At 42.7% G+C, this 27,183-nt stretch overlaps 1 protein-coding gene across 1 annotated transcript in view; it reads right to left on the bottom strand.

Annotated features, from left to right (window-relative positions):
• Positions 1–27,183, bottom strand: part of cep350 (centrosomal protein 350) — an 85,441-nt gene that overhangs the window by 34,748 nt on the left and 23,510 nt on the right. Inside the window, 15 exon segments of the mRNA XM_036579617.1 lie at positions 1,073–1,257; positions 3,903–4,102; positions 5,352–5,518; positions 5,923–6,021; positions 7,605–7,696; positions 8,196–8,336; positions 9,046–9,156; positions 10,674–10,843; positions 12,595–12,821; positions 18,448–18,631; positions 22,577–22,683; positions 23,506–23,656; positions 24,054–24,308; positions 24,679–24,988; positions 24,990–25,356. Coding sequence (XP_036435510.1) covers positions 1,073–1,257; positions 3,903–4,102; positions 5,352–5,518; positions 5,923–6,021; positions 7,605–7,696; positions 8,196–8,336; positions 9,046–9,156; positions 10,674–10,843; positions 12,595–12,821; positions 18,448–18,631; positions 22,577–22,683; positions 23,506–23,656; positions 24,054–24,308; positions 24,679–24,988; positions 24,990–25,356 — 2,766 coding nt within the window.

Below are 27,183 nucleotides of genomic sequence, written 5' to 3'. Positions count from 1 at the left end.
TGTTCAAGTCAAAGTTGAGTCGCAAGTATTTCTCAATTTTGTCGAGTCGAATCTCAAGGCATTAAATTCATGACTCGGGTTGGACTCGAGTCCTAACCTCTGGTATTAACAGCCAGTTTATTCTCTAACACCATGGTGACATGGTACACTGTGCTGGCACTGTGTCCGATCCAGTGGACAGACGTATTACTCATGATAAAGTTATCAGATGACCAACTGAAAACAAACTAATGCTAACCTACAACAGAAGACTAGAAAACAGTCTGACATCCTCTCACATCTAAAGACTATGTCACAATTTTTAGTCACAGACTATGATTTTGCAAAGACTGGGAATCTTGCAGTGTCACTATTATAAGACTGCAACTAGATTTTTAAGATTATTCCCCATCATGCACCTGGTGGAAATTTACAAGCAGATAAGCACTTTTCCTTCCACTACAGTGGTACAGATGGGAAGGTAGGTTGGCTGGGCATGTAAATATCTGGGGCTCAGCCCAGTTCACTGCAGAATAGTTTATTCTGGCAGATCATCACCCAGAATCTTTTTAATTAACCTGTAAAATGCAAAATAAAAAAAACCTAACAGAAAGCAAAAAAAAAAATTTGCATGATTCTTCAACAATGCCATTCTTAAAGACCTCAGCACATTTCCTTACATCACTGTTACACTCAGTGAACCTGAAAGATTACAGCAGCCAGTTTACATTAAGTTAATATGATTTTTGTATCAAAGTGGGGTAGATCTGCTTTTTTATTTATTTATTTATTTATTTTATATACAGAGATTTCAGGCTGTCGCGCATGCATTCTCTCTCTCTCTGTGCGTGCATGGCACATCACTATTTGCATGAGTCAAGACTTAAAACTTACAATAATATTAAACACGGTCGATTTAGTTGTAGCGTCAAAACAAGAGCGCGACGAAACTCTAGCCAGACTCTCATGATTTTATTCCAACATTGGAAGTTTGTCTGCGACAGTGAAATCGCTTGAAAAGTCGCTTGGTCGTTTAACTGTACTAAAGTGTGATCAGTGCTGCGACTTCACGAATGAAGGCGGAGCTTCTTGCCTTTTCTGGTGCTCGAGCCAGGCGAGCTCGGCCTTGGTCTTCTCCTTCAGCGCTCGGTGGCGGAGTCGCAGCAGAGAGCTCTGATGCTGAGCTCGAACTTCCTCCTCCTGCATGTACTGCTTCACCATCGCCATGGTGAACTTATTGAAGCTGTCCTGACCGCTCGAGAAGGGCATGCTGCTGTCCTGCTGAATAAAGAGAGGGAAAAAAAAAGCTGGTCTCTGTGTGTGACTGGGTAAACAGGACTGGGTAACATAGGGGGAGGAATCCCCCTCACGGTAAAATGTCACGCCCCTTATCTTTACACCTGATCAAATGATGGGGCCAAATCTAATCTCGACACATTAACTCCAACATTTCATCTGGATCACCTCATTCCTGGAAAAAAACATTTAATAGCAATCTATTCATTAAAAGTAACATGAACTAGAAAAATTGTTGAAAACATGTCATAACTTTTTGTCAAATAATCCAATAATCGTTACATACATGCATTTATCAATTAAATGTTGAATGCTATTGCTTGGTTTAAATTGTTGCATAACTACATGTTATAATAATTGTAACAATTATTGTGATTGATGCTTATCAGCCCAAGTAGGGGAAATACCAGGGCAAGAAACCCCCTTTCAAGATTTTATGCCATTCCAGTTTATTTCCCCTAAAAACAGTCACATTTTAGCTTTAAATGTAGTAAATAAGTTGCCTGAAAACAAACAAGTGCACTTTAATGTTCATATGATCCACACAGTCAGTCTGACAGACTGTAATACACTACAGGAAGTGTAGGGGGCGATATGGCTTCTACTGTTTCATTTAAAAAGCTCTATAATATTCATATGATCCACACAGTCAGTCTGACAGACTGTAATACACTACAGGAAGTGTAGGGGGCGATATGGCTTCTACTGTTTCATTTAAAAAGCCTCTATAATGTTCGTATGATCCACACAGTCATTCTGACAGACTGTAATACACTACAGGAAGTGTAGGAGGCGATATGGCTTCTACTGTTTCATTTTCAAAAGCTATATAATGTTTATATGATCCACACAGTCATTCTGACAGACTGTAATACACTACAGGAAGTGTAGGGGGCGATAAGGTTTGCAATGCTTCACTGCACTATAAAAGTAAAAATGTGGACTGATGGCAGCAGCAATGAGAGAGAAAAAGAAGAAGGCAGAAGAAGCGTCAAGTACATTTCCACCTTTCCAGAGCCTCATGTTCACACAGAGAGCAGGGCTGGGATACATTCAGGGCAGCAGCGCACTAACCCGAGCTGTCAAAGCCGCTGGGTGAAGAGTTCAGATGAGTCTAAGCTGAATAACAGCCTGCTGAGAGCAGTCAGACGAGGGAGAGGCTCAAAATCACACCAGCATGCAAACACCACCCAACCCAACAGCCCAAATTCCTCAGTGAGTGCGACGGAGGTACTGTACGTATGTATATTCAATTTTAAATGTTCACAAGTATCCCGACAGCCCTTCTAATGAGTGAACTGAGCTACTTTAAGGTGTATCTACTGCTGATACAGGCATTCAACTGTGTGGATAGCTTGTATGATCTCCGTAGAAGACCAGCACTGACCAACAGAATAGGATGCTCTGGAGTAGCTGCAACTGGGCATTGGGCATGGAGCCCTTAGGCAAGAGGGGTATAAAACCCCCCAGCATTGAGCTGTGGAGCAGTGGAACTGTGTTCACTGGAGTGATGGAGATCCAGTACTGACCATCCAACATCAGTACCTGACCTCACTAATCCTCAATCAAATCCTCACAGCAATGTTCCTACATCTAGTGTAAAGCCTTTCCTAGAGGCTGTTACTGCAGCACAGACTCACTATTAATACTCTTAATTTCAGAAGAAATGCTGAAGGAGCAGGTGTCCACAGACGTTTGGGCATACAGTGTAAGGCTGTGTTCATACAGCAGGTAAAAGTGGCCCGAATCTGATTTTCTCACCAAATCAGATTTTTTGTTTAGCTGTTCAGATTATCTTTTAAATGTGATCTGTATGCGACATCAGTCTGAACAGATCAGCTCCTAAACTGACCCACATGCACAAAAGATCAGAGCGTCACGCTGCTTCACGGCTCATCCAGAGGTAAACAATCACGACCGCCAACGAACGCCAGTCGCTCCCGGAGGATCAGCTTCATCTTCACCAGCATCACAGGAGCCATCATGAAGCTTCACTGACTGACAGCTGGGCTCATCACCTAGAATGTGTTGGAGCCGTAAAAAGGGCGCGGTCACTTCTTTGGTTCGCGTCCTCGGATTCTTTAAACTCTGCTTTCAGAGTTTTAACTGTTCTTTGATGCTGCAGCCTCGTTCTCCTGCGGCTACATTTCTTCCGAAATCTCTCTGAACACGAAGTTTGGATAAGTCTCTTTTTTTTTAACAGAAACATCAGCCTAAATGTTTATGAGTCTCAGCAGCATGAAATTATGACGAATGTGGAGCTGCATTGATGTAAAAGTCGCATGTATTCCGATTTGGCTGTCAGACTGAGTCGCACTGCCGCATATCGGATAGGTATCGGATTTCGGTACCACATATGAAAATGTCCCAAATCGGAATTGAAAATGTCAGATTCAGTGTTTTTTTTCTGTTCACACTGACACACAGACACACATCTGTGTCACATGTGAAGAAAAAGATCAGATTTGGGCCACTTTTACCTGCTGAGTGAACACAGTCTAAGTTATGTTGCAGACTAGCCAATGGGCAGAACTGCGCCATAAAGACTAAGGAAGGGGCTGGAATGGACAGCTACACTAATTCCCAAAAAAAATCTGATATCAGAGAGCACAGAGATGAGATATAACCTTGTTGGAGAGCTGTGGAGAAGATTTCTCCCGGCTGCGCTCCTCATCCGATTCAGGCAGAGGGCTGCGGTTCCTCTCTATGGAATCTCTCCAGTGAGACTCGGATGGTAGGAGGGAACGGAAAGACTTCTCCAGCTCGTCCTCCGTCACAGACTCATCGAACTTCATAGAGTACTCTGTGGCAACTGAGGCGCTGTCTGCTGAGCGGTAGAGACAGAGATAACAGGATTAACAGGGTCTACTAGTAAACTAAGGCAGTTTGCACATGTAGTTCTTCATAAATAAACCAAAATCAGTTCTTTTACAGTTAAACTAAAAGGAAACCAGCTGCAATTGACCCCAGCGCTTTTAGCGTTCACAGGGGACTCTGTCGTCTTTCTGGTTCTCTTCAGCACTGATTAGATCTCAGCACTTGCTCTTCATACCTCTGTTCACTTAGAACTCAGACCCATATAATATGCGAGTGGCTGAGCTGCATTTAAACCCATGGTAAAATACTCCAAAAGTGTCACGCTGTTCAAAACAAATCATTCTCATTATTCATTTTACTAAAAATTGAGCGTGTTTACATGCTCTCAATAATCGGATCATAATCAGATTTCTGCAGTTATCCAATTATTCAAATGGTCGTGTAAACAGCACACCCTGATTTCTTAGATCGGAGTAAGGTCTAGAAAGCTGATTTTAAAAATCTGATAAAGAGGCTGGATTTCAGCTTAGTAATCAGATTTCTCAGTGCTGTAAATTCTTACTCTGATTTCTTTTGGATTTCTCAGTCTGCGCATGTGTTAAACAGACGACGGTGCCGGAAATAAGCGAGCAGCATCGCGGTGAGACGCAGCAAAACACTTTTGGAGCGACGCTGAAACCGACTACGTGCTTGACGAAATGAAGAATTTAAATATTTTTCATCTTCTAGATGATGTATGTTCATATATTCAGGTAAAGCTGTGTGGTGTTTTTAAAAAACAAGCCGTGTTCTGTGAGTTTATTCATGCTGGTTTTTAAAACAGAAATCTGATTACTGTCTGACTCATGTAGACCCGGAGTTTCCCATTATCTGAATACTCAAGTGCATGTAAATGCGTTGATCGGATTACTGACAAAATCTGATTATCAAAGCGATAAGCCACTGTGCTACAGGAGAACGGACAAGCGAGTTTTGGTAATTCTATCACTGCCCACAGAAAGTACTGCAAAGCCAAACGGCCAGCAGAACATTTAATCTTTAGTCACAGTAGTGCAATAAAGTGGATGTTGATTTTCTTGGAATCAACTTCTAGCACCATGCAAACATTTAGAAGGCTGCAAGCCGCCTTCCAGTACAGTCTGAGTACAGGGAATGATTTTTTTTGCTTCATGTAAATGCAGCATGAGCCTTGCCCAGATGCAAGGGGAAGACTACAGAGACTCTGGCCTACGATCACGACTCCTGACCCCTATCCTCACCTCTGTCCTCCAGTATGGACTGGATGCTGTCTGTCTGGAGTGATTCCTCCGCAGCTGTGTGAACCTCCTCCTCCACTGAGCTGCTGTGCTCTCTACAGCCTCCATCACCCAGCTCCTTCACCGATGAGGAGAGAGAGGGGCTCAGTCTGGAACTGCTCCCACCACCACTGAGAGAGAGAAAGAGAGAGAGAGAGAGAGAGAGAGAGAGAGAGAGAGAGAATATAGCTATTATTGCAGTATGCAAAAATCACACAAATATTACTGTCAACTCTTCTACCTCCCATTTTAATGAAAATTTTAATGATAATGTGTAAATTAACTATTCAGGAAAGAAAAAGAACTGGGAAAAATACAACTGGTAAAAATACCAATTTATTATGTCATAATGGGCTGCCATCCAATCAGCTACCTGGTACTATGCTGCTACTATACACGGACTGCTGCCTCTCTATAATCCGACTTCATGTTTTTGCAGTTGACCACACCAGTCACACACTAAGGAAAGCATACTGTGACAAAATTTACCATGATAAAGACAACACACAGTCATATCGCCCACTCCTAATGGTACCTGATGGTGGGTCTCCTGGATGGGACGGATTCAGACAGGCTGTCTGGAGGAGTCTCTGCTGTTGGAGACTGTGCACTGCCTGGGGGAACCTCACTCCGGCTGCAGAACACAAACACAGATGTTATCAAACCCTCCACTAGCAGCCCTGCCAGATTGCTGCAGTACTGGGAAAACTCCCAGCAGCAGCCAGAACACTCTCAGCCAGTTGTGCTACAAGAACTTAGGGCCCAGACTAGGGCTCAAACAGCGCAGCAAACTGTTCTTCTGTTGGGTCGCAGTCGCCTCTCGTCTCCTGTGACAACCTGCACTCAAACACTACAGCTGATGGCCAACAAGCACGCACTTAAATAACTCTATAGCAGCTGCAGCCTGTAAAACAGCAGCACACAGAGTAAATATGCTGTTTGAATGTCTTTCAAGCTTCAAATGTGCTTACGATAAACCCAGAGAGTGAAACTGAAAGTAAACTGTTTTACTTGTTGAATAGAAAATATTAAAATCTGCTTGTTTAACAGTTTGGACACTCAAACAGCACAACTACTTACAATGCCCTAGGGCTCCTGAGAGGCGCAACCATCTATACTATTGGCCCTGTGGCGAATTTGGTCCTTGGTGATGCCACAGTCATCTAAGTCCAAGAGAGCATAACTGTCCTCTCTCTCTCTGAGTGGGTAGGATGGTCCTCCCTCTCCCCAAATCACTCACTACGATGCCAGCCATAGGTTAGATATGGCCTGACTGACATTATACAATTAGCAGTTAGCATTTTCCTCCAAGCGAAGACTCCTGACCTTCCTATCGCTGTTAGTATTGTGTGATTGGGGGAGAGCTACACTCTTAAAGATGGTGCTTCAAGGGTTCTTTAGTAAACTCAAATCAAGAAAGCGTTCTTCGGTTAGACACCCAAAAGGGTTCTTCTGTTGTTACAATCTTGACACCGCAGCAATGGACTAACCCTTCTGGATGCCATTTAGACCCATTTTCAAAAAGGTTCCATACGGAACCATCCACAGTGCACTTTCTCAGTCTAAAGAACCCATTCATGATGCAAAGAACCCTTTAATCACGCAAAGCATTCTTTGAGAGTTCATGGCTCTATATAGAACCATTTTATTTACTAAAGAACCCTTAAAGCACCATCTTTAAGAGTGTAGCTAGTTTTTGGAACTGGACATGACTAAATTGGGGACACCGGCGTTGGAGTCCTCTTAGAGTGCCGTTCGCTGCTTTTTCGCTCTCTTTCGTTTCTCCCCTTGCGTGCTGATTCTCGGCTCTTGCATGGCCACCGCTGAAACTGATTTAACTCGCTCAGTCACCCAAAACAGACATCGCACAGTCTCTGCGGTCAGCCACTGCTGTTTACTGATGACCAAAAGTTGGCTTGGTGCACCAGGGCCAGAGGGTGCAAGTGGCCCCAATCCAATTTATTGCTACATGTTGCACAGATGTGACTTTTTTGCCTAAATGTGAGGTGATTTTTTGAGCTGTGTGAACACTGATCTTTTCAAATCAGATCTGATTCACATTTACGTGTGCTCCTAGACAGGAGGCATATCTGATACATAGGCATGGTGACCATAAAAAGAATGGACAGGGCAAGGCAGAAGGACTGGATCGGAGTAAAAAATCAGAACCAATACGGCCTGTAAAGTGAAAGTAGCCCCAGCGCGGTGATTGGTTACCTGTCTGTCTGTGGGCGTGGCTGTCTCTGTTGGTCGTAGAGAGGAGTAATGGAGGGAACATTCAGCATCTGAGAACGAGCGAGATCCGTCATCTGAGAGAGAAGGAGGAAGAAAGAACAGTAAGAGAGTGAAAGAAAGATAAAACCCTGCTTAACTCCTTTGCTGATGTGGAAACAGTCTATTTATCCATTTTCTGTCATGACGATGAGGTATAAGCTGTGCAGATTTTAAACTGTGGTATATGTAAATGAGCACTATTCTGATTGGCTGCCCTGTTTTGTGTCTCATTTAAAAATCCCCCCTTATAACTCTGCCGTGAATGAGTGGAACTGAACTGCTGCATGACATCACAAAAACAGTGATTTCAAAATGGACAGTTTTCGCAACTTTTTTATATATGAACTGTATGGACTTGGGAGTGACTGGTATGTTTTGAAACTTTTAAAGGTGTTACAGCTACGTTACAACTTACTCAAAAAGAGAGGAAAATTTGGTTTTCCATAATATGTACTCTTTAGGGCAATTCCACTCACTGTGTGAGTGTGTGAGTGTGAGAGAGAGAGAGAGAGAGAGAGAGAGAGAGAGAGACACCTCTCTGATGTGTCTGGCAGCGGCCACCGTGTGTTGAGCCGTCTCGGCCTGCTGGCTGATAATCTTGCTGCTGGACTCCTGAAGTCCCAGGAGCGCCTGCTGCTGAGACTGAACCAGGCTAACGCATAGATCCGTATGGGCCTGGGAAAAAATACATATGCAAACTAACACAACAACAACAATAACAATAATAATAATAATAATAATAATAGATATTTACATACAATTTCAAACCCAAGGATGTTTTACAATCAGCTGACAATATCAACATACAGAAACATGCACAAAGATAAATTCTAATAAAATAAAAAAGAATAAAATCTAAAAGACCAAGTATTATGCAAAAATGACCACCTTTGGTCAAATCACATTTTGTTGATTTTCTAAGTGAAAATAAGTTAACGCATCCTCTACAGGGAACAAACTAAATGTTTTCTGCACATTTTAGTGCACAATTTCTATTTATTTGATGAGTTCTAAGAAAAAGTAAATAAAATGTGCCAGAACTTTGGCACAGGTCACATTTTGTTTTTTCTCCCCTATTATGTTTAATACAGCAAATAAACTCTAAGTCATTACACACAATCACAGACAGTCCAGACAAAGAAAGTAAATAGATGAGGGTGGTAGCATAAGAGAGAGAAGAGTGAAAGTACTGGGAGGAGAGGAAAGTTTTGAGCTGGAGTTTGAAGTTAGAAAGTCAGAGAGACAGTGGAATACACACTAAAGGATCTGCCCCCAAAAACTGACGACTTGCAGGCAGGGACCACCAATAGACCAGGACCGGATACAAATATTATTCACATTACTATTAAATGCACTGCTTCCAGTGCTCTGTGTGGGCGTGTACCTGTGCAGCTCTCTCTCTGCTCTCCTGTAGCTGCCTCTGGGTCTCCAGCGCCTCCTGTTCTGCCTTCAGCTTCAGCAGCTGCAGCTCCCGCTCCTGCCTCTGCTGCTGAGCCTGGGGTCAAAGGTCAGGGGTCAGACTCACAAACACCATCAGGAGCACATAAAACACACAGCAGTATAAGAGCACTGGGGTGCACTAACAGCAGGCTTAGAATACAAGTTAAGTGTCAAGTCCCCTCACGGAGGAGCAGAAGCCAAGTCTCATGTCGCTGTCTGAGTTGAAGCCCTAACCACAGAGTCCAAGTCAGGTCCTCTAGCTGACCGAGTCCGAGCCTCTAGCTGAACAGTCCACGTGGAGTCCAGAGCGTTTATTTATAGACTCTGTGTCTGGTTTAGAGTCCCTAGTCACAGATTCCAGTTCAGGTCCAGAGTCTTTAGCTACAGAATGAGAGACTAGCCCAGAATCGTTAGCTGTAGAATTGAGTCCCAGAGTTTCCCAGTTACCGCGTTCGAGTCGACTGCAGAGCTCCTAGCTGCAGGGACCAAGCCAGGTCCAGAGTTCCTGGCGACACTGCCCAAGTCAGGTTCAAAGTCCCTAGCTGCAGAGTCCAAGTGGAGTCCAGAGTCCCTAGCCGTAGAACCAAGTCCAGAGTCCCTAGTTGCAGAGTTGCAAAGTCGATTCCAGAGTAACTAGGCATAGAGTTCAGGTTGATTCCAGAGTGATGAGCTGTAAAGTTAGGTCTAGATTCCCTAGCAGTAGAGTTCAAGACAATTCCAATCCCTAGCTGTAGAGACTGAGATGATTCCAAAGTCACTAGTCAAAGAGTTCAAGTCCGCTCCAGAAACACTTGCTGTAGTGAGAGCCAAGACCTAGCCGTAGACCCAAGTACAGAGTCCCTAGCCGTAGAGCCACATCCAGAGTCCCTAGTTTGAGTCAAGCCCAGAGTCCCTAGCTGTAGACCCAAGTCCAGAGTCCCTAGCCATAGAGCCACGTCCAGAGTCCCTAGCTGTAGAGCTAAGTCCAGAGTCCCTTGCTGTAGAGCCACGTCCAGAGTCCCTAGCCTTAGAGCCACGTCCAGAAGACCTAGCCTTAGAGCCACGTCCAGAGTCCCTAGCCGTAGAGCCAGGTCCAGAGACCCTAGCCGTAGGGCCAAGTCCAGAGACCCTAGCTGTAGAGCCAAGTCCAGAGTCCCTAGCCGTAGAGCCAAGTCCAGAGTCCCTAGCCGTAGAGCCAAGTCCAGAGACCCTAGCTGTAGAGCCAAGTCCAGAGACCCATGCAAAGTCAAGTCCAGAGTCCCTAGTTAGAGTCAAGTCCAGAGTGCCTAGCCGTAGAGCCAAGTCCAGAGCCCCTAGCTGCAGAGTCAAGTCAAATTTAAGCTGATTCCAAAGTCCTCAGCTGTACAGTCAATTCCAGAGTCCCTAGCCATAAACTCAAGTCCAGAGTCCCTGTAAAATTCAAGTCAAGTCCAGAGTCAGGTCCAGAAACCCAGAGTAGAGTCTAGTTTTTAGTCCCAATGCATTACTGAATAGCAAGCTGCATTCACAAGCATCAAACCCAAAGTCAAGCTAAATAAAATAAATAAATGAGGGACTCAGTTTGAGACTCGAGATCCCAGTATTCTGCCTGACCTTCAGTATCTGTGCGAGTGACACGCTTTCTTGCTGGGCGAGAGAAACAGCTCTGACCCTCTCCACGTCACCGAGCTGCCTCACAGACTCTTCAACAGCATCCAGGTAGCTCAGTTCTGCACTCAGACGCTGCTGCAGGACACCTGGTGCAAACTGCAGCTCCGCAGGGCCTGAAGGATACACACAAATGGAATCAGACACTTGGCTTCAGACACACATAGTGAGCACAGGTCACTCTTCCTCACACACAGCTTTCAGAGTAAACCTGTCACTACGTGGCTATACCTGCACTTGAGCCAGCACTATGCTTCAAACAACGAAAGAGTTAATACGTTACGATCTCCGTGCAGTGATGCAGGTAACCGTGTGACATGTGGACCAATAGCAGGTTGGGTCTCAGATACAGACAATGATTCTAGCAAAAAGATGTCTCTTTCTTCAAATGTTCGTTTGTGGTATACTGCCAGCTTTAGGCCTGCGCAACAGTCATGGACAGTAACGAAGTAAATGTAATTCGTTTCTGTACTGAAGTAGTTTTTGTGTATCTGTACTTTACTGAAGTTTTTCCTTTTTTTTAGGCGACTTTTTACTTTCACTCCACTACATTTCAAATCAAATATCTCACTTTTACTTCACTACATTATGTGAAATCTGTCGTTCCTTTTGGTTTATGTGTGCATAAAAAAATAACATGTTAAAAGGAAAGAAGCGCAAAGCAAGAACACCAATCAGGGCACAGCGCACACTTTGTTTTGAGCTTGTTTTGACCTGTTGGACAAACCGACCCACTGCAAGCTATATCCACACTAACTTAAGTCACTTTAGCACACATCAAAGAATTAGTGAACAGATATAACATATTGCTCTCGACTTTGTGGGCAAACAGACCACAATATAGAAATATGTACACATATGCAGTTGTGACTGACGTGTCTTTTTTCTGAATTTATAAAAACATATTTTCTTTTATAGTAAATTTGTTTTGTCTAGTTTATGTTTACGAACAGAGACCTACAGATGCAGTTTAGTCAAGAAAACTCATTTGTGAATCTGAGTTCAAAGTTTTTATTAAACTTAAACTGTAACTAAGTTGCAAATAAATCTTAAACTGAAACTTCGCTTGTTTGTAAAAAGTGATTTCAGAGCCACTCAGTTCTACCTGATGGAAACTGTTTGCCTTCAGTGTTTTGTGCTTATGATAATTTTAATAGACATCAGCGTCACTAATTAATGACATTCTATTAAAAGACTGGTTTACCAAGAGAGACACTGGAGTATTTTCACCTAAAATGAGTTAATGAAGCGAGTCTTGTTACAATAATGATAATAGGACATCAGAGCCATAATTAATCTTTTTGTACTTTCACCTTTGATACTTAAGTACATTTGAGGGAAAATACTTTTGTACTTTTACTCAAGTGGAGGTCTAAAGGGAGGAACTTCTACTTTTACTGGAGTAATATTTTACCTTGGGTATCTCTACTTTAACTCAAGTACATGGTTTGTGTACTTTGTCCACCACTGCTGGGCAATAAATAAGTAAATCACCAATGCGTGTTATTTCGGATAAAATTATAACGCCATTCTGTACATTAATCTAATATTAAAAGGAAAAGTTTAAACTTAAAATATTTCCTACTTCAGCACTCTAAGAGGCACTGTGTGCCCTTGACTTGCTGGTTTCACTCACAGCAGCACAAACCAGCGGATTAAGCCATCGATCTATACTCCTTTACATACTATATTGAAATTTTATACATGAAAAAGATATACAAACTCTTATATTTGATGCATGTCCTCTGCATATTACATCAGAACCTTTTCAAAATACTATTCATCCTTCAGTTTGAGCAGAACAAATTATCTACATGTATTGATACTGTGATAATATTTTCAGCCATAAGGCCAAACCCGGCTCTACCTGCACTCCTGAACTCCGCTTTGGAGGTGGCGATCTCTGGGGTAGATCCAGTGTCAGGCGCAGCGTTGGGTCCGTGGTCCCTGATGGCAGAAAGTCTGGGTGATGAAGTGGAGCATCGTGGGTCAGAGTGTGAGGAGCCATTGGGAGGAGAGACTCTGGGAGAGGTGGCAGGAGATCCAGCAGAAACAGCAGGACTTTTGGAAGATGGTTGGCCCTCCGACACCACACTGTCAGAACACAGCACAATCACTTTACATCATCAACACAACAGCAGCTCGCCTATTTAAAACAAAGTCCATTAAAATATTTTTTTCTTTGTTTTGCCATCATCAACATTACATAAAAAATCAGAAGGCATATATAGGTTCACTGGTGGTTTTGGATAGTAAATAAAGTGGCTATGTTTTTGTTGCAGTGATGGAGACCCCAGGGGCCGTATTACAGAAAATTCTAATCTTTTTATCTTAAGATCTGACAGGTCAAGATGAGATTTTTCACAAATTCGTATTACAGAAGCAAATCTTCATTTAAGAATCTTATCTTACAGCATCTTTTCTTATCCCAAGTTAGGAAATCTTAACTTTCTCGATTAAAGTTGACAATCGACTGTCGTGTCTGTTACCTAGCAACGGACCATACGTGCACAGCTGAATCTAGTAAACACGTAATCAAGTTAGTAAGTCAGACAGCTAATGTTAGCTACCATTACTGATGTAAAAAAGGTCAAATAAAACTAAAGCGCATTAAATTGAAAGTTAATAATATTGTGTAAGCTCTTCGTGCTGTTTATCGGAGCGTCACCGCTCCAGGTTCAGTCTCCATTTCCCAAACGCTTTAGCAGAGCGCGCTAATGTTACTCCTCCGAATAAACAGACACACGTTCAGCTCCGTCTCCTCATTATTCACCACCATCACTGTAATATTTCATCATCAACATTAACACACGAAGGTAATCAGAGGGACGGTGGAGGCTTTTAAACGCTGTTAGGAAAAAAAAACCTCAAGTCAAAGCAGCGTTTTCAGTAGGGGTGCGGGAGAAAATTGATTCTTAGATGCATCGCGATGCAGATGTGAACGATTCTGAATCGATTCACAAATGTCAAAAATCGATTTTATAAATATATAATTTATAACGTGATGTTGACGGAACGCAAAAGGCGGAACTGGAAGTGGGTAAGTGCAGCGCCCGGACAGTCTGTGGCGGCACATAACAAAAACACAACTGGATGAGTGAGAAATCCGACCGGCTCCCTCTGCATTAAAGCCAGGTTAGGTCAGGAGTCACAACACAAATGATAAGAAGAGCCATTTTGTCCTTTCAACAAAAATCAAACCACCTTGGGAGCCACAACATTTAATGTCCAGTATGTCTCAGTGTGTGATGATGTCCTAGTAGAGGCTAAACAATATAAACGAGAGCGCAGATTTACTCCGCTGTGCTTTAAGCTTCAGCTGTAGCCGCTTTCCTCCCATCTCCACCAGAAAACTTTTCCTCAGAAGTTGATCAGTTAAATGTCTCAGCGTTCGACTGTTTTACGAGGCTGAAGTCGCTTCTTATTCTCCAGCTTCTTGTTCGAATTTACCCTTAAATTCTAACTGAGGTGCCAAATATAAATGTGGCACCATTTAAGGTGGAACAGGAGAATTCGAAAGAGAAGCGACTTCATCTTCTCCACTTTTTACCGTGTGACAGTCTCTCGTTGCAGATTTAACGTACCAGGAAACCAACTGCGCTGCTTATGAACGCGAATAACGCATCGCTGCTATGTGACCTGCAGTCTGCACGCCGGTTCTCAGCCGTTGTGAAACAGGGCTTTCGCACTATGCTGCACACGACCCGTCTCAAAGATACTTTACTGACACAGCGACACCCCCCCGTCTCCACAACGAGACCCAAACCGAAGTGATAAAATCACTGAAGAAAGCAGGTAGAATAGCTGTAACGTGCTGTGTGGTCGCCCATCACCACTGGATCTTATTTCACCGTAACTGCGCATTTTATTGCATTTTAAGCAGCTTCTCAGAAAATATAAATGCTATATAGAGAAAAAAGATGCATCGATAATCGTTTTATAATCGCATCGCAGCCCTCTCAATCGTAATCGGATCGAACCGTGAGGTGCCTAGAGATTCCCACCCCTAGTGAACTGTGTTGCCGGTCACTGCATAAAACAATAGATACAGACAATTAAAACAGAAGTTAAGACGCTCTGGGTTTCTCTTAAAGTTAAGAAAATATTTAGGATATTGTGACAACTTGTTTCTTTAACACTTTTCTTATCTGGAAATAAGATCAGATTATAGACTTGAGAACTGTTGTTCTGTAGTGGCTTCTGTCCTAACTGAAGTTGCCATGACAACAAAGCAGATAAGATATGATCTCAGACATAAGAACTTTGTGTAATACGGCCCCTGATTCCTATTAAGACCACTGTAAGAAATCTGAATCAGTGAGTTTCTCTACGGTGAACCATTTCAAATCGAACCACTCTGAGCAGTGTGACTGCTTTGATGACTATTTACATCTTAACAAATGAATTATGTAGAAATAACTGCATTTATAATAAGCCTGCGGTTTAAGGGGTTAAGTAATCCTAACTGGACATGGGGAGCGTTTCGTTCGAGCGAGACCAAGGATACTTATAGTCCAAACACCAACAGCCCACGCCGCTCACTGTGAAAGGCGGTGAGGTATGAGCAGAATCTGCTACTTGAGCTTTCAGAAATGCCACAGGAGAAAAGCATCTCCTTGGCAACCGGCCTGACCTGCGGCGGGGATATCTCAGGGGCCGTCCGGCCAAACAAAAGAGCCTGTGTGTACAGATCCTCCCAGCCCCCTCTCCTTTCTCCTGGCAGGTCGCTCTGCACACTTCAGTCTGAGCCGGCCAACAGCAGCTCCACTGTTTCTCCTGGCACTGCTGTATGGGCCTCTAGAGTGGCATTTCAATAATGAGGCTAAACTGGATCAGTGTGGCCATCTCAGCCATCTAACAGTCCAAGCATCTCAGTGGGGATACATTTCAGGGCATTCTGCCTTCCTGCTTCGGATAGCATGTGTGTAGTTACGCCAGTTTAGGGCAGGAAGCTTGAGAGGAGTGACCATGCTGGTGACCCTACCATGCAGGTTGTGATGTTAACCCTTGTAAGTTATAGGAGTTATTATTTCATTATTTCTATAGATAGTATTCAACTGACGTCACACTTATCACCACTGCCCCATTGTTGACATGCCACTGGTCAATGCAGTGATGACGGTGGCACTCGCACAATGTGTAAACTTAGCATCCTGGCTGTCTGACGTTGTGAGGTCTCAGTCTGCTCTCATCAATCTGTCACAGGCATACGGTTAGGTAAAGGATGAATTCTGTAGTTTTGCCTTTGTGTTGAGAACTGTTCACTATTGACAAGTGACACTGACTGACGGCTAACTTATGCAGTCTTACGCCTTGATCTCATGCTTTATCTAGACCAGGGGTCGGCAACATGCAGCTTCGGAGCTGCACGTGGCTCTTTTACTGTCCTGTTGTGGCTCCACAGCAGAATCAGATTTGTAGGTAAAAATAAAATAATCCTCCTTTACAGTAAAATAAAGCTCTGCTGATCGTTCAACACAGTTTAACAATAAATGGTCTTAAACTCTGGAGTTAATGTAGAACTGCTAATTCACAAAGTTAAAGTCAGTTTCTCGTTCGCCAGCTTTTTCCTGTTCCACCTTAAAAGGTGCAGCAGTTACATTCTGGCACCTCAGGCACTGTTTAAGGTGGAAGTGGAAACTTTTAACAAGAAGCTGGCGAATGAGAAGCGACTTCAGCCTCGTAAAAAGTTGAACAATGAGAGACATTTTACAAGAAACTGTTCTACTTTTGTGGAAAAGTTTCCTGCTGGAGATGCGAGAAAAGCGACTACAGCTGAGCTAAAGCTTAAAGCAGAGCGAAGTAAGTCTGGATTTTCATTTATATTATATGTCTATACTAGCACATCAGCACACTGGGACATATTTACAAGCAAAACGGTAAAATGCTGCTTCAATAAAATGGACATAAAATGTTGTGGCTCCCAAGGTGGACTGATTTTTGTTGAAACAGGACAAAATGTCTCCTTTACATTTGGGTTGCCGATCACTGAACTAGACAATCAACGCAGTTGAGAAAACGTTAGCCGAGCTCACGTATCTTACGCCAACGTTAAGCCAACAATGCTTAACTTCACCAAACACACATACGTCACCACTGCTCACTTCTGCGATCATGACAATGTTTGATGGCGTAGTTGATGGTAAGGACAGAATATCGCTGACCTTCCACAGACAGAGTAAATAATACCGCAATTGAAATCGTATTGAAATTGCGATGTGTGGGCTGATGCAGTAGATAAAAGACAAATATAAACGGCTGGATTCTGCTGTCTGTCTACACTTTGCTGCAACTAAATTCTACAATCACAGGTCTTTAGTGAAACCGAGGAAATTCAGCATCTCTTTGTGCTCTCGTGAGAGTCTGGCTCTCCTCTGAGAGCAGAGACTCCCTTCAGCAGAGAAGATGCGCTCTGATGCAGCGGATGCGAAAGTGACGAACGTTTGTGGCAAACTTCTCTATGAACAGTTAAATTTGAACGATTTTGTGTAAACGCTTCATTTCAACGGTAACCCTTTGTCCAGCTACCCTGTGTGTTCACAGTTCAGAGAACTACCGCCTGAAACTCTTAGCGAGTGGAGCTAAACGTTCGCGGAGAACAGAAATTTGGAAACGCTCTCCTGTGTTTTGCCGAATTTGAACGCACCGGTGGCCTTGATGCTAAGACAATGATGCAGTGTTTAAAACTGTAAACGTTATCTGGAAAGGAAACAAGGTCGCTGTGAATAATATCTCCATAATAACTCCATCAATGATTCCAGAGAACATCATTTCAAAATACACGTTACAGCTCAGCTCACAACATGAAGTAAGATGGAATTTAACATTAGTCATCAAACTGACTTTCTTGATATCTTGATTTAGAATCCACTGACTGCTCATTTATACTATGCTGTCTGAATGTCTGCAATACGGATGTGGGATGCTCCCTTCGGGTTTTGTAAACGCTATCTATGGTTCTGCTATAAATGTTAGGACACGTAAGCTTCAATATAGTGTGCATGTCCGTGTTTGATCAGGGCTGTATCCATAGCATATGCCCAGCCCCTCCCCACCCGCTTTACCTAGATGTCTAGTTGTGATCGCTGAAAGACAGCAAAAACGAGACGCTCTGAAGAGATTGAGGGGCGAATCAGCCATACTTAAACATTTAGACTCACTATTTTACTCATTTCTGCGGCCTTCTGTTAAAGCAAATACGCAATTAATTACGAAGCTGCATGTACATTTACATCCAATTTAACTTGTTTGAACAGGTTTGAGTCTGCACTTCTGACTTTTATTGTTTCTGATGTTAAAATATATCAAAAACATGGAAAAATGCAAAAGATGTTTTTTCAAATTCAGATCATAAAGAAAAATCTCCTCTTCTACTTACAAACACAAATGTAATATGGATTAAAAGTTTAGAATATGCTCTTTCCACACAACTTCACAGCTTATTTCAATATAATTCATGTAAACCTGCAGCATGCTTTTCTTTATCACCCCCAACAGTATCTTCTAAGGGTTACTAGTGGTGCACTGAGCTGTACTGTTTCCAGTCACACGCAGTCTGAAAAACACTGATGTGTTGGAAACGGCATCGCTTTCCAAAACAGACCCTCCATCATCCCCATCATATCTCGGTGTGAGTCCACACACTGAAACACAGCGCGTTAGCAGCTGGCAGAGGAATTTCTACAGTTCGAAACGGCTCCACTGAGGAGGACCGGCTCACCTGTGAACAGAGTGGACTGAAGCGCCCCCTGCTGTGCTGTCGGTGTCTGCGCTCCTGTGAGAGCCTCGGGGGGAGCCGCCCGGAGAGCTGCTCTTTTTCACTCCATTCCACTGCAGCTCAGAGGCGACAAAGGTTGTACTCTTCTGTCCGTCCACCAGGGGGCGCTCAAGACTCCTGTCCGACCCTGTAATGAGAGGAGAACCCAATCACACTTCCGCACCCAGCTAAAAGAAAAACAATAGTTGCTCACAACAGACAAATATTAACTACTGCATCTCATGTACTCTCACAAATATGTCCACCGATCAGGCATAACATCATGACCACCTTTATGTGTTGTGCTGGTATGAGTGGATCAGACACAGCAGTGCTGCTGGAGTTTTTAAACACTGTGTCCACTCACTGTCCACTCTATTAGACACTCCTACCTTGTCAGCCCACCTTGTAGATGTAAAGTCAGAGACGATAGCTCATCTGCTGCTGCACAGTTTGTGTTGGTCATCCTCTAGTCCTTCATCAGTGGTCACAAGACGCTGCCCACAGGATGCTGTTGGCTGGATATTTTTGGTTGGTGGACTATTCTCAGTCCAGCGGTGACGCTGAGGTGTTTAAAAACTCCAGCAGCACTGCTGTGTCTGATCCACTCAGACCAGCGCAACACACACTAACACACCACCACCACGTCAGTGTTACTGCAGTGCTGAGAATGATCCACCACCCAAATAGTACCTGCTCTGTGAGGGTCCATGGGGGTCCTGACCACTGAAGAACAGGGTAAAAGGGGGCTAACAAAGTATCAGAGAAACAGATGGACTACAGTCTGTAACTGTAGAACTACAAAGTGCACCTATATAGTAAGTGGAGCTGATAAAATGGACAATGAGTGTAGAAACAAGGAGGTGGTCATAATGTTATGCCTGATCGGTGTATGCATGTGTACACACACATACACACACAAATTAAATAAACAAACAAACAAATAAGTAATCAACAAAAACCCAAAATGTGTCTCTGGACTACAGATCTCATGTCAGTGTGGAGCGACGCCTGTTATTAATGGCAATTCCAAATGACGGTGTATAATCTTAGCATTCGGGAGGGAATTTACACTGATTTCTTGTAGGTTTTAATAGTCTTCAAGTCAAGGATTAAGGAATTGGGTCAAATCAAGGTCCATTTTAGCTTTTAACCTTGTTTTCAGGTTGCCAAATAAATAAATAAATAAATAAATAAATAACTAAATAAATAGCAGAGTTTTCCCATTGCCAGTTTTGCTTCTACATTACTGCACACTAAAAAAGATGGTTCTTCAAGGGTTCTTTAGTAAAGAAAATAATTCAATATAGAACCATGAACACTCATGATTAAAGGGTTCTTTGCATGGTGAAATGGATCTCCAGATTGATGGAGAATGTGTTGTAGATGGTTCTATACAGAACATCTTTGAAAATGGATCTACATAGCACCAAAGAGGGTTCTTCTATTGTATACAAGTGTGACATTATAATAATAGAAGAACCCTTTTTGGTGCTATATAGAACCCTTTTCAAAAAAGTAGTATGTAGAACCATTTTCTTTACTAAAGAGCCCATGAAGAACTATCCTTTTTAGGTGTGTGATGTCAATTCAAACAGAACTGTTACCGAGGAGCTCAGAGTGCAGCAAATTATGGAAGGTGATTCATGCCAGAATTAGGATTTAGCAGACTGTAAAACTACAGACACTGCAGATTCATACTGGATTAAAATCACAGATCTCGTTGGTAATCACTCAAACTACAGCACCTACTGCCAAAATACCGCCAAAATAAACTAATCCAGCTCCAACAGGGCTTTAATCGATATTTACCAAGAATTATTCAGTATCTGCTATAAATTATTCAGTAACTACTATTAATAATAGAGTCTCTCCTATGAAATATTAAGTAACTACTAAAATGAACTCAATAGTCACTACGAATTATTAAGCAGCTGCTATGAATTATTCATTATCCACTATGAATTTTTTAGTATCTACTATAAACTACTCACTATGTTCAATAATTGATTCAGTATCTATTATAACTTATACAATATCTTCTATAACCTATTCAGCAACTACAATGAATTATTCAGTATCTACCATGAATTCTTCAGTATGTACTACAAATGACTTTATCTACAACAAATTATTTAATAACTATTAGAAATTGTTTAGTAACTAGACTTACTACTACCATAATTAATCAATAATGACCGTGTTGAGTTACATGCATGGTAGGGGTGCAATCGATTATTTGACTTAGTCGACTAAAAATCGATGACCAAATTAGACGGCAACTAACTTAATAGTCGAGTAGTTGGTGACGTCATTACGCGTCTTTCTTGCGCTCACTAGTAATGTTTTGACATTACCGCCCACTGCAGAGTTGACAAAAGCGTGATGTCAGTCTCAAGGACAAAATCCTCAAAAGTGCGAAGCTAAACTCAGAAAAAAATGTCGTCAGTTGTGCTGTTTGTAAAGCCGACCTCAGCTGGCTCAGAGCAGATCCTCCATGCTGGAGCGTCTGAAGAGGAAACTTACTGACTGGATGAAGATTTAACTCGGTAAGATACGCCGCGTCCCAAACCGCATACTAGCTTTACCGTTAGAAGTGCACTCATTAATGTAGCATGTGAAGCACAGAAGTGTGTGTTTTGGGACGGGGCGATAGTTGAGCTAGTGAGTTAGTGAGCTAATGTCAGTGTTAAAAGACGTCCTACTATCATCAGGAGATCACGAGTTCGATCCCTGGTGATGCTACAGCCGTCCGTAGCCGGGAGTCCGAGAGAGCACAATTGGCCTCGCTCTCTCTGGGTGGGTGGGATGGCCCCTCCTTCTCCCCCCATCACTTAATGTGATGCTAGTCAGCGCAGGCGTCTGTTAGCTGACGTAACAGATCTGGCGGTTGGCGCTTTCCTCCGAGCGCGTTCGGCTGTCCTAGTGACGTCGCATGAGCGGCAGTTCGAAAAGAGGCGGTGGCTGGTTTAACAGGTCTCGGAGGAAGCCTGTGTTAGCCTTCACCCTCCTAGCGTTGATAGTATCGTGTGATTGGGGGAGTCCTAACTAGGTGACGACTAAATTTGGGAGAAAATTGGGTTAAAATCCAAAAAAAAAAACTGGAACATTTTCTATTTCGAAATGCTGCTCTCTGGAATCGTTAAGGGAGCTGGAACAGAGGAGCAAGTAACTATTCTTCACAGTGAATCTGTTCACGTTCCAGATAACGCTTACAATTTTAAACACTGCACCGTCGTCTTAACATGGAGGCCACAGGGGCGTTCGAATTTGGCGAACACAGAGAACGTCTGCAAACAATTTCTTATTTTCCACGAATGTTTGCCACCACTCAAACAGTTTCAGGAGGTAGTTCTCAGCGGACATACACAATCATTCAAACACTGTTCATAGAGAACAAGTTTGCCACAAACATTCGCCACTTTCCCATCTGCTCCATCTCCGCAGCGGGGAGTGAATATCTGCTCTCCAAAGAGAGCAAGCCTCTCACAGGAGCATGCAGAGATGCAGACTTTTCAATAAAGACTGGAAGAAAGGTAGTTGCAACAGAGTGGGCACAAAGCACAGACTGCACTGTTTAAAGTTCACATTTAAATTTAGATTGATTTTTATTTACTTGATTATTAGTTTTGTTATATTTTATTGTTGCTACTTTGCACATCCTTGGTTTTAAATTTTGACAGGAAAAATATTTGAGTTTTATTTATCTTCTGTATTAGCAGGAAAGTTCATAAAAACAGTGAGTTTTTCGAATGTTATTCATCTTTATTGTCTTCACTGTTAGTTAGCAAATGCATAAAACAACCTCAAGCTAAATTGAAATGCTGATAGCTATATAAGTGTTATTTGGTAATGCAGTGATTCATAATCTGTAATAACTGATTATTCGTTTCAGTAATTGACAGATTATTCGACCATCAATTTAGTCGTGTGTTGCTGCCCTAATGCACGTTGCTCCAGTGAGAACAGTGCGAAAGCTTTTCGTTATGCTGTACTAGTATTGTGTACTGAAGTGAACTGAAACTGCACAAACACAAATTTATAACCCTTCATGGATTTTCTGAGTGAGTGGGTGAGAATGTGTGTGTCTTACCTCTCTTGCTGGTGGAGTGTGGTGAGGACAGTGGGGTTGAGCTGGAGGATTTTGAAGATTTCTCATTTTCTCTCCTCTCTTCAGCACCTGCAGCACTGTGGCCATTACTGTGGAAACAGCACACACACACACACACACACACAGTCAGACACACCGCTCGCATCAACAGTAATGAACCCGCACACACCTGAAACCGCCACTGACGATCTACAGCTTTCAGCACAAAGCTCTACACTGTCATCTCAGGAGAACACTGACCTCTAGTGGCCATTCTGGTAACAACCCAAATCACCACAGAAACAGGTAAATGTCTTATTTTTGATCAAACAGAGTCCGTCAGCCAGGGATCAGATTTGGGAAGCCTAAATCAAATTAAATGAATAAATAATTCATAACAAATAATCAAAATACATAAACATGATGCAAAACTAATGAAAAACGGTTTAGAAAATTGTTCTTAACCACTTGATGAAACTGAATTGTTTTTGGTGTAATAAACATCACACATCAAATTTTTATTTAATAATGAATTACTGCTTATCATATACATATTTACTATTGTTATTATTGTTATTATTATTATTATTATTATTATAGAACAAACCTGCTCCATGCTTTACATCTCTGAGGAGCCTTGACATCAAACATTACAGTGCAGCTGCAGCTTTCAGTACTGTGATAGGAAAGTGTATATTTCTGGAGAGCCAGTAATCAGCGCAGTTTACTGGTTCCCCAACTCAGGCACAGTCACTAAACCTATTAACAAACGAGTGTAGTCAGGTGTGCTCGAGCAGGTAAAACTGTGCTGGACACTGGCCCTGAAGGGTCGGAGCCCCTCCCACTCTGTACTCCCACTCTGTAAAGCTTTATAAACATGTGCCCTGGTCTCCGCCCAGGTGCTGCCCACCTGCCCATCTGAACAGACCTACCTGAGGTTGGTGGAAGTCCTCTTTGATGCTGATTGGCTGCTGCCACGGGAGGAAACGAAGTCATCCTCGTAGGCCAGGCCGTTCAGTGAGTTGGACGCAGATCCAGCAGCATGAAGAACAGGAGTGACCCTCTCACCTCCCACCTCCATCACTACACAAACAACACAGAGGGCAGATATGGATCAGAGTAATTCTGACCAAATTCGTGAAATTAAGAAAATAAAAAGAGTCATGTTTAGCATCTGAAGTTTGCTTATTTCATTTTAGGACTGGAGCTATGAGGTTAATGTTGCTAACAAGTAATAGTAGCGTAAACCCAACCAGCAAAACACAAATTATAATAATCATAATTTTAAAAAAGCATATAATAACTAAATAACGTAAATAATTGCACTTATATTAATAATAATAATAATAATAATAATAATAAAATGAAATTCACAGTTTAATACATCTAGATATGTACATAAATGATAAAAACAGAAAAATGAGTGAAAAAATTTGCTCTGTTGACATGTTCTTTTAAGGGTGGTGATATTAAAAGCTACCTTTGCTGTAGTTGTGCATGTTTTTGGTGAATATGTTGATGACGCTGTGGGGGCTGCCTTTAGCCAGATCGTCCCACAGCGGCCAGCTATCCTGTGGTGCGGCTCCAGGCCTGTAGGGGGAGTGCTGCTCCGCCTCTCTCTGGAAGAGCGTGATTGGGTCGTGGGCGTGGCCGTTCTGCAGGGTGGCGCAGTAATCTGCCCCCGCCAGTTTCAGAGAGGGCTTGGGGAGGCTCTGCGGGACACCTATGGAGTCACCTGGAGAACCAGAAGGGTGTGGTAAGAGGTGACATGACAACGTGTGTTTGTTATTGTGATAAATTCTGTCACACATTTCTGAGTAGAGCTCGTCAAATTCCATGTTTTTGTTTATTTCTGCAGCATTTTGGACTGGAAGGTCCCCAGTCTGATTTAGACTGGATGTAATGGAGTGATAAACAAATTCACAGCATTGCAGCAGTTGGAAATGAAGTATTTTGTGAAGAGAGACAATAAAACTGGCCATTTAAAAATTAATAGCACTGTAACTTCGAAATCACTGACAAAAACAAAATATTTTAAATGTTGGATATTTGAAAACTATTGATTTAAAAATTTGCATATTTAACTAACAAAGAGAGGTCCCTACCTCTAAGGTCCTCACCCTCTGACAGGCTGCTGTCAGTCAGTGGGCCTTCGCTGATAGAGCCTCTGCTTGAGTCCAGAGGCTCCACCCCCTCAGTGAATGGGAGGGTGTGGCCAGTCGGAGGTGGGCGGGTCTTCGTCACATACAGTCCTCTCTCTCTCGAGCCGAAGCTGTACAGGTTTCCCACACCCGGGAGTTCAGCCGGATCACCACCGAAAGCGCTCTGGCCTGCACGGAGGAGCCGCTGGATCCTCAGAGCGGGATCAGCAGCGCCCCCTGGGGACTCCCTCACGGGTGGGCTGAGCGTCTTTACCCAGCAGGGCATCGTCATCCTGGAGGACTGTGGGTAGTCCTGTGCCAGCATTGCGGCTGCAGTTGATTCCGTAGTTGATTCCGTCTCCAGCGAGTTTGCGAGCTTCTTTCTCTATGCGGCTGGACAGAGACGCTGCGCTGGCCTTCAGAGCCTCCACACGGCTCAGCCTGCTGGAGTGCAAGTGTGTGTCAATGCGGTTCGTCCTGCTCTGCTCTGTGTTTACGGTGTGAGTGGCGGACAGATCTACATGTGTTGGAGGCTTCTCAACAGCTGCTGCACCTTCCATGGAGAGGAGTTGGGAGAAGAGCTGGCCAGCAGAGGGCACCAGAGAGGCGGCGCTGGGCACAGAGCACATTCCAAGTTCAGCCCTACACATTCAGAGAGGATCAAAAACACCACAAATCAGCTTCACACATCAAAAACTACACTAATGGCACTCAGACGTTATCTGCATATCACACTGCAGAAGACGAGGCCAATAAAATCTCGACGAAACTGAAACCCAAATTTAGGGCAAACTCAAGTCGAAAACGGAAACCAAAAACCAAAAGAAAGATTCCTTTATATATAATTTCTCATTTCATTTATTCTTCTGAATTAACATAATAATGATCTTGACGCATCAAGGCAATAATCTGCTTGTTGGGAAAGAGAACCGAGAGAACAAGAGGACTTGATATAATGTTAAGCTTGCCACACAGCATTAAATATTAAAAGTTACAAAATTATGAAAATATAATACTTCATGGTTTTACAAAGGCATCTAAAGCTGAATTCCAGAGCGCCTCTGCTACAACTATAGAAACACCTTGCTTTTCAACGTGGAAAGCGTGTGGATGTGGCTTTGGAACTCCACTCTAGCAGCAAGAACTTTCTCCAGCAGGGGGTGCTATTAGTACATAAGCCGCTCTAGTGTTCATCATTTGAGAGCAACAGCTGTTAATCCACACCAGCAGGATCTAACCAGCACACCTGTTCACAGTAAACACTTTCAAAACCAGAAGTAAAAAGAAAAAAAAAAACTGTTACTGAATGCTATTTGTGATTTCCATTAAAGAACGTCATTAAAATCACTAAAAGCATGTGAGTTAAAGAGTGACTGAAAACAGCTGCAGTGGACTGTTTGAGTTTGAACGTATCTGTGCTGACCAGCACACAAAAATGAAGAAAACTAGTGTTTTGAATTACCTTTTAATTACCATTCAGATTATTGCTATTATTAAGGTTTAAATTTGACATCATTGCAGACTTAATATTTTCCTTTTTCTAGCAAAAGTTTTCAGCTTTGTGTCTCTTTTGGCTGGAAACTGTGCCACTTTCTACCATATTCAGCTGTATAATCCACAAGCAACAGCACTGTAACCTGAAGCAGGAGCAACCACTCCAGACCTACCTCATTCCACACATTCAAGATAGTTTCACAACTCCAGATATTCTCATTCTGACCATTCTATCAGTTCACATGAAGCAAGACCTAAAAACTCCAGCACCTGCAGACAAACAGGCCTACGTCATTCACTAACACCAACACTGCATGGTTCTATGGAAACAGGTAGGAGCTGGCAAACCGTCATGTGACTCAGCCACTCCTGATAAAGCTCCTTATCAAAGTTTGTTTATGCACAACAAGGCGCCTCCTTATGCAGAAGACATTTTAATACCTGTCGAACTGAAATTAACAGGACAAGCTCCAGCATTTTCAAAGAGGATGAAATCGATAGCAAATAATTTCAGAAAACAAGAGCGCTCAGTTTCAGGTATGCAGTCATATGAAAACAGGTTTGACCTCCTCCAGTTAAATGACATTTTGCTGATCTATAAGTGAAAATAATTTAACATCCTCTACAGAGAACACACTCAAACATGTCTAATATGTTTTTCCACTAGATGTAACTTTTGCACAGGCCACAGTTCATGTTTTATTTTTTCCCCTAATATGTTTGATTCAGCAAATAAACAGCAATTGTGCTTTAAAATGTGTGTAATTTCACCAGTGGCTCGCAAACCTTTGCATCCAACTGTACCGATCGCCTGCTGAGAGAGTTCGCATGTGTGATTATGTTTTTCAAACTGTGGACCTCAGTAAGGGGCAATTTCTAAATCTTCACACCAAACCTGATGCATTTTCATTTAAAAAGTGTGGAAATGTGGGAAGAGGATGGAAAAGGAAGGATAAACAGATTACTCAAGTAGTA

This window comes from Colossoma macropomum, unplaced genomic scaffold (genome assembly GCF_904425465.1).
Source record: "Colossoma macropomum unplaced genomic scaffold, Colossoma_macropomum, whole genome shotgun sequence".
Taxonomy (NCBI): Eukaryota; Metazoa; Chordata; class Actinopteri; order Characiformes; family Serrasalmidae; genus Colossoma; species Colossoma macropomum.
Note: the sequence above shows the minus strand (reverse complement) of the source record. Positions and strands in the feature narration are given on the sequence as shown.